Below are 11,329 nucleotides of genomic sequence, written 5' to 3'. Positions count from 1 at the left end.
CCTCTGCTTCTGAGGTGGCAGGGGCTCAGATGTGCCCGGTGGGACTTGGATGCTTTTTACACAGGTTCATCCTAACATGGAAGGGGAAATTCTGTAGTTGGGCAGGACCAACCTGCACTTTTGTGAAGCACAGCAGGCTCCTCTGAGGATAGCAGAATAGGCCCTTGTGGGGGTGGGGGGACTGGCACCATGGGGTCAAGATCTTGTCCAGCTCGTTTGCTCATCTGCCTCCCATGTTGGGATCTGACCCTTTTATATCAGCGTAAAGAGGAAGGAAACCCATCTGGGTAAGGAATTGGTGAGTTCTGATTCTGCCCAGGCCCTCGCCTCACTCCCCCCAAGTTACCGGTGGGAAGCAGCCTCACTCTGGCATGGGGGAGGGGGGCAGGTTTAAGAGGTGAGTGCTGAACCCACGTGTTCACATCAGAGCTTGAATTACCAACACAATGAAACACTCAGACACTTTATTTTAGGTTAGAAGAGAAAAGCCACACTAACCACCTGAAATCAGATCAGAAGTAAAGCTGCTTTGCTCGTATATGTTACACAGATCTTTGTTCCCCATCGGGAAAGATCTCATCTGGTTCTTTTTTAGCAGGAGGTGGCGACTTTTCACTCATTTAGCTGGCAGAGCAAAGCCGATCCCTTGGCAATCCAGTAATCTTTGGACCGGTTGGAGGGTAAGAGCACAGTTACCACAAAGTTGGTGGAATGACCTAGTTAAGGACACAAGACAAAGGCTTGTTACTTAAAGAATAACCCTTTGATGCAAAGAGCACTGTACTGGGAGTCAAGATTCCTGGGTTTCAGACCTGACTCAGTCCCTATAGATAATGGGTAAATAGTCCTCTACACATTTCAGTTTTATGCTCTATAAAATGAAGACGTTAGAACAAATGATCCTCTAGGACCTGTCCAACTTTGACTTTGTATAACCTTGTGAAGTATGTTTCAAATTTTCTGCAGTCTGAGGGAACATTGGAATAGATTCAGCCTAGGGCTTTTAGTGGGACTCAGGATGCGGTTGGTAACTTGGACATCCATTCATTTGTCCATCCGTCTGTCCATCCATCCATTCTCTCTTCCACCCTGTAGTTAGGCACCAGGCCTCCTGAAATGACTAAGTGCAATAGCAGATATTTTGTCTTCAGCTCTGGGACATCTGATGTAAGAGTTCACTTTTGCACTTTATTTATTTTTATTTTTTTTATTGTGGGCCTGTGTGAGGGGCCAGGACCAGTGTGAGAAGAGGGTTCTGCCCTTAAGCTGACACAGCAAGCCCCATCTGTGTAGAAGTCAGGGGAAGGTGGTGGTGTCCCCAGCAGAGAATGCCTACATCTCCCCTTTCCTTACCTCTTGTATGCCCTGCCCTGCCACGGTGCCTTGGCAGGGACCTGAGTGACATTTTCTAGTACAAGTGCAACACATGCATGTGTGTGTGCATATATGTATACATGTATGCGTGCATGTGTGTGTGTTGCATTAGTTTGATTCTGGATTCATATAAGATCCATGCCTTGCAATAGCGATGTGTCTTCTAAGTCTCTTTCCGTTGGCAGGTTACCCCTCTGTTCCTTCTGCCACCCCCTTGTAATTGTTGAAATAGCTAGGCTGTTTATCCCATAAAGATTCCCAGAGTCTGGACTTTGCTGACAGCATCCCTGTGGTGATTTTAAATATGTTTCTCTATTCCTGTAAAGGGGGTGGTTAGATCTAGAGACGTGAGCATATTCAGGTTTGGGTTTTTCAGGCAAGAATACTTGAATAGGTGGTGTGTACTAACATCAGGAAGCACCTTACGTGTGATTGTCTTTTTTGGCCTGTTAGCAGATGTTGATAATTATTATGTAGAGCCATTATTTCACTAGGATTAATAATATTTTAAAGTTTGGTGATGAGGGGGTGCCTGGGGGACTTGTTGTTTGAGCATCCAACTGTTGGTTGTGGTTCAGGTCATGATCTCAGTGTCACGGGATCGAGCCCTGTGTCAGGCTCTGTGCTGAGTGTGGAGCCTGCATAAGATTCTCCCTCTCTCCCTCTGCCCCTCTGCCCAACTCGTGTGTGTGCACACACTGTTTCTCTCAAGTATATATATATATACACACACACACACACACACACACATGCACTATATATATATATATATATATATGTATATATATATATATATAGTGATGTTGATGTGTGAAGAATCCATCTGTGAGTTATATTCCTTGGTAGTAGGAAATAGGGTCTGACTTTGGTTGTCTCAGCACCATTTGTGGAATAATTTGTCTCTTCCTCAATTTTAAATGAAGCTGTTGTTCTACGCTGGGTTCCCACATACACAGAGTATGTTTCTGGGCTCTGTATCCAGTGCATTTAAGCTATTTGTTGAGTTTTGTGTCAGTACAACATCATTTTATTTTATTTTATTTTATTTTTTTAATGTTTTATTTATTTTTGATACAGAGAGAGACAGAGCATGAGAGGGGGAGGGGCAGAGAGAGAAGGAGACACAGAATCCGAAGCAGGCTCCAGGCTCTGAGCTAGCTGTCAGCACAGAGCCCGACGTGGGGCTCGAACCCACGAATGTGAGATCTGACCTGAGCTGAAGTCGGAGGCTTAACTGACTGAGCCACCCAGGTGCCCCCAACATCATTTTAATCACTACCTTTTCTTGGTTCCTCTTGCCAAAAGGATAATTTCTGTTGGAATTTTAGCGAGTAATAAGACAGATGACTCTTAAAAAATGGGTAAAAGACTTGAACAGACCGTTCGTCAAAGAAGATATAAATAAGTACCAGAAAAGATGGCTGATGTCACTAGTCATTAGAGAACTACAAAGCAAAACCACAAGAAGATACCACACATTCTACCATCTATCTGTCTAGCTAGCTGTCATCTAAAATGAGAAGGACTGATCACCCTAAGCGGTAGGAAGTGGAGGACTGGAGCCCTTAGACACTGCTGGTAGGAATGTTAAGTGGTGTGGCTGCTTTTAAAACAGTTTGGCTGTTTCTTAAAAAGTTAAACATGTACTTACCGCATGAGCCAGTCATTCCACTCCCAGATGTTTATCCAAGATAAATAAAAGCTTATGTCCACAGAAAAACTTGTTTGTGCCGTTAGTTTAAAAAATACCTTTTTTTTGAGGTTTTTTTTTTATTATTTGATTGTTTTTATTTATTTTTTAATAGTTTATTGTCAAATTGGAAAAATACCTTTTAAAATGTTTTTAGATTTGTCATGGGAGTGGGAGATTGAGACGTGATTAGTGTCTATTGTAGTTCTATCTGTATATTACTCTTGGAGAATATACTTTTTAAAATTTTAATGTTTTACTTATTTATTTTTGAGACAGAGACAGAGCATGAGCGGGGGAGGGGCAGAGAAAGAGAGGGAGACACAGAATCAGAAGCAGGCTCTAGGCTCTGAGCTTCAGCACAGAGCCTTATGCGAGGCTCAAACTCATGAACCGTGAGATCATGACCTGAGCCAAAGTTGGACACTTAGCCAACTGAGCCATCCAGGTACCCCTGAGAATATACTTAAATTGAAGATTTTATTAGAAAAATATTTATCAGTATCTGTAATTCTTCATCCAAATGAGAAATTTTTTTAAGTTCTTTCTACCCTGTCTCCTCTCCTATATTTCTCTCATCTGGAAAGTTAGTTTCAAGTTATTATTAAAATCATTTTTATGGTCAGACTATTAAAGTGTGTGTGTGTGTGTGTGTGTGTGTGTTAGATAGAGGGCCAGTGGTGATTAATTTAGAGCCATTGTATGTCCAAAGAGATCTTTATTACATCTTCCCTTTTGGATGATAAATTTGGTTGCATTTGCAGTTCTGGTTCAAAGTTATTTTCCCTCAGCCTTTGAAGATGTTTGTCTATTATCTTTTATGTGTGCTGTATGTATAAAGAGAGAGAGATGTCTGATGTCAATCCAATTCTCATTCTTGGGAATTTTAGTCCATTGTATTAATATATTTTCAATCTTTGCTTTGAGGATTTTCTTTGATACTGTTAAGGAACACTTTAATATATTGTTGAAATTTAATTATTTGTTATATGCTTTAAAAAAAAATCATACCTGTGAGATCTTGTGACCTGAAGACTCACTTAAGTGTTTGTTCAGTTGTGGGAAATTATCAGCTATTATTTTTTCTTTTTTCTTTTAATGTTTTTTATTTATTTTTGAGAGACAGAGAGAGACAGCGTGAGCAGGGGAAAGTCAAAGAGAGAGGAAGATACAGAATCTGAAGACAGGCTCCAGGCTCTGAGCTAGCTGTCAGCACAGAGCCCAATGTGGGGCTTGAACCCATGAACTGTGAGATTATGAACTGAGCCAAAGTCAGACGCTTAACCGACTGAGCCACCCAGGCACCTCCAGCCATTATTTTTTCAAATATTATCCCTCTTTCATTCTCTTTTTCCTTCCGGATTGCCTACTAGATAAATATTGGAAAATTTGGCTCCTTTCACAGTGTCCCTTTTTTTTTAAATTGCCTTGTGCTAGATTTGGAGGGATTTCCTCAGCTCATACTCTGCTCACTCTAGCCGTGCACGTTTAGTTCTTCAGCTTTACCTGTCGATGCGGCTTTCTTTCTACCTGGTTCCTTTTGTCAGGGCTGCATCCTAGTTTCAGACCCACCCAGATTTCCCTTTTTGCAGCACGGCATTCCGTTTTGGGTTTCGTTTTAAATCTGTTTTCTATGATGAGTCTCAGTAGCTTTGGTGAGAGATTTTCAGGTCTACTCAGTCCATAATTTTGAAATTAGAAGTCACTGCTTAATAAGCTCTATTTAGCTCTATTTTCTTTCTTTCTGTCTCTTTCTCTTTCTTTTCTTTCCTTTCTTTCTTTTTTTTAACCAGTTTAGCACATCCTTACCTGTGGTCGAGAGCGTTCCTGCCCGGGCCCCTGTTTTGTAAAGTGGGGAATGGTAAAGCGTTGGGCTTGGCACATAATTCTGTTGAGGTTCAAAATGCACCACGGGCAGCATTGGATTCATCTGTCCGGGCAGCGCATCTTCCAGCACCATCTCGGTATTGTCCCATCGAGAAGCATCCATGAACATTCCATGAACAAGAACACCGTCCTCGGGAGAAGGCAACTGGAAGACAACCAGAAGTTTAAAGGTGAGAAGAGGAGGAGGAGATTAGTTGTTGTGTGCCATTTCCTGAGTCCCTCAGCCTCACCAGTTAATCCTAAGAACCACTCTAGAGATTGCTGTTATTACATTTTATTTTTATTTTTTATTAATTTTTTTAAACATTTATTCATTTTTGAGAGACAAAGAGAGACAGAGCATGAGTAGGGGAGGGTAAAGAGAGAGGGAGACACAGAATCTGAAGCAGGCTTCAGGCTCTGAGCTGGCAGCACAGAGCCCAATGTGGGGCTCGAACTTGCAAACCATGAGATCATGACCTGAGTTGAAGCTGGACCCTTAAACCGACTGAGCCACCCAGGTGCCCTGCTCTTACTACATTTTAGTGAGGAGAATACCAAGGCTCAGAGAGGTAAAATAACTTGTGTCTCTGACACCAAATCGCAAACTCTGCACACTCCACCAGGATCTCTCATAGGGGAGACCATTTATGGGCTTCTGATGATCTGATATGGTGTTATGACTTGCTCCTTCTCATGGGAAGCAGGTGGGATAGGAGGGCTGTGATTGTCATGCTCTTTCTAGCAAGGTCTTTCAAGGATCCGGGTGCCCTCCTAAAGACAGGTTATGTATGTGTCTTAATACCTGCAGAGTATGGCCTGTTGCAGACTATGCAAAGTTCCTTTTTTTGTTTTTAGAAATTAGGCTAGATTTTTAATGTTTCAATTAAAGGAGGAGAGAGAGAGAGAGACAGAGAAAAACCTCGCCCCTTGGTGTCCTGTGATTGGAGGCCACCACGGGTGCACAGGTTCTGCCAGGTGTGGGCTTCTGTGTCATCCTTCCTCAAACAGTGAATTTGGCCACTTGTGGAGCCAGTTTTCTTTTGGTGAATTGGAGCGGCGCACCTGCAGGCAGATGGCCAAGCTGTATGGACACAGGTAGTATATTTTTATAGAGATTAAAAGGATGGCAAGCTCTTTTTGGCTGGTCTTTACGTTCTGGTGTCCCAAACCTTGTCTGGTTCAGTGGGGTGCGGCAGGTTTCGGGGGCTGCGATGCACACTTGCGCAGGGTCGCCTCAGTGGAGGCTGAAACCATCCTGCTGTCCCCTTGCCGGGCCATGTGTGGGAGCCATCTGGGCACCCACCCAGAGGGAGTGTCTCTTCCTAAACTGTACAAAGGTGGCAAATGGGCCAACAGTGGCCCTGCTTGTTTGTAAAGGAACTAAAGCTGGCTAAGCACTGTCTCCCCAGACATTTGCCAGGAGTACCAGGAGTTGAGCCAACTGTACAATCTGATGTCTCCATAGAAGGCAGAAGGCATTCTAAGGCACTGTCAGGGCGCAGCGCACGTGACCCGAGTGGAGATGTGGCATGGATTGGGGCCAGGTGGAGGGACAGAGGCCCTGGTGGTCAATGTAAACTTCTGTCTGTCAGAGTCAGCCTTATGTGGCAGATAAAAAATGTGCCAGGTACAGAGCAGGGCCAGCATCCTGGAAGGCTTTGGGGGGATTTTATATGGGGGGTGTTCTGCCTTCCTACAGCCTCAATTATTGCAGACATGTGCCCAGGACACCCTCCTGGATTAGAAGGGTCTCAAAATAATGAGGAGTGCACATTTAAATTTATTTTCTCCTTCCTTTAAAAGTATTTTGTGGGGTGCCTGGGTGGCCCAGTCAGGCGACTAACTCTTGATTCTGGCTCAGGTCATGATCTCATGGTGAGATGGAGTCCCGCATTGGGCTCTGTGCTGACAGTGCCCATCCTGCTTGGCATTCTCTCTCTGCTCCTCCCCTGCTTGTTCCCTCCCTCTCTCTCTCAAAATAAATGAACTTAAATTATTTTTACAAAAATACTAAAAAATTTTTTTCAATGTTTATTTTTGAGAGAGAAAGAGACAGAGTGCAAACAGGGGAGGGACAGAGAGAGGGAGACACAGAATCTGAAGCAGGCTCCAGGCTTCGAGCTGTCATCACAGAGCCCATCCAGGGGCTTGAACTCTCGAAGAATCGAACTGTGAGATAATGACCTGAGCCAAAATTGGCCACTTAATCAACTGAGCTGCCCCTCCCAAATGTAAACTTTCTTACTGTTATTTTAAGATATAGGCAATTAAGAGGCATGGGATATTATAGTGTTCACAAAGTAAGCCATGAATATGGGATCAATTTGGTCTTTGTAAGTTTTTGCAGTGAGAGCAAAGAGTAGATGAAGCAGATCTGAGTGGAGTGGACACTGACAGAAATACGCAGGAGCGATCTCTACTAACCAATGCCAGGATATTTTAAGGAATGTTTAGTAAAGCCATTTGCCACAACTACACTGATGGGTGAGTGAACACTGTCTTGGGAAGAACAGTCTGTAGCAGATCTCTGATGTTGTGGCACATCTAGAAAGTTATGTTCCTGAGGCCCCCCGTGTGGACAGGAGCTCTGAGGCAGAGCTGCCTGACCCATCACACCTCAGCACACGGAAGCTGGGCGGCTCGGATTGGCAGCAGAGTCTCATCCCTGGCGGGGCACTGGAGTCATTAGAGAGCTTGGGAAAATCATGATGCCTAATGGTATTGGGGGGATTCGGATGTAAGTGGGGTATAGTCTGGGCACTATAAAAACATTTAAAAACATTTTTATTTTAGAGAGGAGTGGGGAGGGACAGTGGGAGAGAGAGGGGGAGAGAATCCCCAGCTAGCTCCACACCCAGCACAGAGCTCAGTATGGAGCTCAATCCCACGACCCTGGGATCATGACCTGAGCCAAAATCAAGAGTCAGACGCTCAACGGACTGAGCCACCCAGCCCAGCCCATGGCCATTGGGGTTTTTGAAAAGCTCCACAGGTGATTCTGACCTGCAGTTAAGGTTGAGAATCACTGATATTCTAGAGCAGTGGCTCTCAAAATTTAGTGGGCTAAGAACCCCATGTAGGACTCGTTACAGTACAGATTTCTGGGTCTCAGCCCGGAGTTTCTGATTCAGTAGATCTGGAACGGGTCCTTGGAATTTGCACTTCTAGTAAGTTCCGAGGTGATGCCAATGCTCCTGGTATTGGAACCACATTTTGAGAACTTCTGCTCTAGAAGGAGGAAACTATGTATGCAAAGAAGTTAAACTGCTTCCTCAGTGCATTCCTATTAGTTACACCATGTATTTATGGTTACATAATGTATGAAGTTAGTATACCAATTCCTCTAGGAGGCAATTGAGCGAATGGCAAATAAGTTCATCCTATAATATAATAGTTGTTTATTGTGGGAGCACTATGTGGTTCATTTACACTGCATTGCAGCTCTAAGGTTGGTGGCATTGGTCCCATTTTACAGATGAGAACACTGAGATGCAGAAATGTTAGTCATCATTCTAGCACACACAGCTGCAAAGGGGAAAGTCAATTTAAACTCAGGCCTGCCTAATTCTGAAACCTTGTTTTTAACATCTTGTTAAAGCCCTTATATTTAATCTTTCTCCATAAGAGTTGCTGTAGATATCTAAAGAAATAAACAGTGTTGCTTTAAAAAATATCTCTACAAATCAGACTAATTTAGGCAGTTCCTATCGAGTCACTGCAGACTGGGGAGTTTGTCTGAGGAGGGAGAGTCTCGTCCTGCCTCTCTCGCTCCAGCATGTGGGAGGCAGTGGGGGAGGGGGAGGGGAGGTTGGCTGAAACATCAAATGGCAGTGGGACAGAGCTGCGTTGCCATAACTAGTCAGGGAACAGTACCTCCAAGTCCATGGGCAATTCTTGTCCAAACTGCACTGTCTTGGCAGCTTCTATGACTGCAGCTTGATCCCGATAGGTCGGAATCATGTTGTACTTGAAACTCAGCTCATCTATAGGCAAATTGTATTTCCGAGCATGATTTTGAAGAGTTCCTATAAAAATGAAGACCGAAAATCTGGGTCTGCCAAACAACATTGCTGCTTCTCAAACATGGCCTCCACCGAGCACTTCCCCTCCATTGAGAAGTCCCAACCATTAACACCTTATTCTGAATTAGCTCATCAGACAGGAAGCCTGTGGTGATGTTGGGTGGGGTGGGGCCATGGCACAGCTGGAAAGGGAGCGAAGAAGGCCATGTTCAAGTGCACTGCTCTACCAGTGAGGGAGATAAGCCAGTGCAGGAGACTTGAGGGATTCAGAATGAGACAGATTAGGGCTGGATCCTCTAGCTGGAGTCCCCGAGGGCCGATGGAAGGCTGACAGGAATGTGTTTTAGAGGGAAGGAAGCTGCTCTGAGGTGGGGCTGGGGCAGGTGGAGAGCAAGTGGTGCCGTCCAGTATGGGTCACGTGAGGAAGTGGAGCGCACTGTGGGCTTTCACGGCAGCAGCGGTGCTCGAACTAGCACAGCCCGAGAGGGGCAGGGGTTAGGTTGTTGGGGAGCATCTGCTATTCCTGCCATCCTTTTCTCCAGCGAGTGAGAAGGAGCAGGACCTTGGTGAACTGCCCTATAATCAGTAATCCCCCAGTTCCTAGAAGCCCAGCATGTAACAAATCATGATCTTTCACGGGATTTTTCTTAGGAAAGCACTGGTTGTTACCTGTTAGAAATCCTTGAGGAAAGAAGAAACCGGAGATCCAGAAGGACTTAGGCTGCCCTCTTTTGAGCCACAACTGAAGGAGAAACGTTACACCATAATGTATTGTTTTTCTGAAGAGGAGGTTGTCAGTTAAGTCAAAATCGTATTTCGGAGGGCCTCTCAGGAGACAGAATCTCAACCAGCCTGTTAGCCACCAGCCCCATTCTCACTGCCTGTCTGTCCCCCTTCCTCACCCAATAGCCTGACCGTAAATCCAGAACCTGGTTATCACAGGGGGTGTGGAAGAGGGGGACTGTAGCAAGGCCACACCTGGCAGTTGGGACCCATGTCAGATTGGTTCTGTACCTCACAGTGGGATCCCATGAACAAGATCTGAAACTCCAAGGTTGGCCTGGAATTAAAGTGGAATGTGGAGGGGTGCCTGGGTGGCTCAGTTGGTTGGGCAGCCAACTTCAGCTCAGGTCATGATCTCATGGTTCGTGGGTTCGAGCCCCACTTTGGGTTTTGTGCTGACAGCTCAGAGCCTGGAGCCTGTTTCTGATTCTGTGTCTCCCTCTCTCTCTGTCCCTCCCCTGCTTACACTCTCAAAAATAAATGAATGTTAAAAAATTTTTTTAAAAAGTAGGATATGGGGATAAGGGCCAAGCGCAAAGTACTTTATAATGAGCATGACTTTCAAATTGATGCCATTCTGGAAGTTTCTGTTTCTTAGGGCACAGATGTTAATATTTCAGCTAGCTAGGGCTTTCTAAGGCCCTTAAGACCTACCATGTTCATCAAACCCAAAAAAGTGAATTTTCTTACATCCACAAACTCAGTCCTCAGGATAAGGTCTTTGACCCATGATCCTAGTGGTTTCAGGGACGGGTAGGCTGTGGTGGACCACAGAGAGGGAACTTGGTTGTTGAGGAAACTGTTGTACACCTTCTCCATTTCCTCAGACATCACCACCAGGCCAGCAATCGCTTTGCTGAGAGTCTCCATAGAAGTCTGAAAGCACAATAATGGGTAGGTGCCTTTCACAGATGTAATTATCGAGTGAGAGTGCCACTCATTTGTGGCAGCAGGTGCTGCTGTGGGCTGAAGGGCCCGCTTGCTGGGCTCCATCCTATCTGCACACCCTGTTTGTTGGGCCAGACTTTTCAGTCTTTCATCCACTTTTATAACATGTGACCATAGGGGTGTAAGACCTGGGGGTTGGTGATGGTTCAGACTGTTGATGGCAGAATCCAATTGAGTGGAAAGAGGGAAGGAGGAGAATTATCCCCTAAAGACTAGAGAAGGGGTTTCAGGAAGTACCATCGAGCAGCTCTCTTCCAGGCTGAAGGAAAAATGGGCCCGGTAGTTATTTGGGAACCATAGGGGTAGAAGTGGGAACTGCCTCATACCACTGGCTATTTCTGCCCAGGGCCTGCCCATGGCCTCTGAAGTAACAGCAGAGAGGGGAGAGTCTTGGATGAGACTAATCTTTCAGCTGGTACCAGAATCCCCTTGTTCCAGAAACACTTCCTTAAGACATGCCTCTTACCCCTGACCCCCACAACAAAAGACAGAGGCAGGCAGTAGTCCTGGGAGATGCTGGGCTGCCAGCAGCCCTGGGAAGTACAGGGTAATATTTGTTACTTGGCTATAGATGAAGGCGGGGCATATTGATTGGTACGGTCTGGACGGGTTCTGGTTTTATGTAAACTGGTGCTGTATACTG

At 45.1% G+C, this 11,329-nt stretch overlaps 1 protein-coding gene across 1 annotated transcript in view; it reads right to left on the bottom strand.

Annotated features, from left to right (window-relative positions):
• Window positions 1-447: 447 nt before the first annotated feature.
• DNAH6 (dynein axonemal heavy chain 6) overlaps window positions 448-11,329 on the bottom strand; it is a 213,928-nt gene continuing 203,046 nt past the window's right edge. The window contains exons 72-76 of the mRNA XM_029938527.1: window positions 10,429-10,614; window positions 9,625-9,697; window positions 8,807-8,958; window positions 4,874-5,096; window positions 448-716 (exon numbers count right to left, since the gene is read on the bottom strand). Coding sequence (XP_029794387.1) covers window positions 613-716; window positions 4,874-5,096; window positions 8,807-8,958; window positions 9,625-9,697; window positions 10,429-10,614 — 738 coding nt within the window. The 3' untranslated portion in view covers window positions 448-612. The remainder of the gene's footprint in view (window positions 717-4,873; window positions 5,097-8,806; window positions 8,959-9,624; window positions 9,698-10,428; window positions 10,615-11,329) is intronic.

Source organism: Suricata suricatta, chromosome 4 (genome assembly GCF_006229205.1).
Source record: "Suricata suricatta isolate VVHF042 chromosome 4, meerkat_22Aug2017_6uvM2_HiC, whole genome shotgun sequence".
Lineage (NCBI taxonomy): Eukaryota > Metazoa > Chordata > Mammalia > Carnivora > Herpestidae > Suricata > Suricata suricatta.
This window is presented reverse-complemented; position numbering and strand designations above follow the sequence as displayed.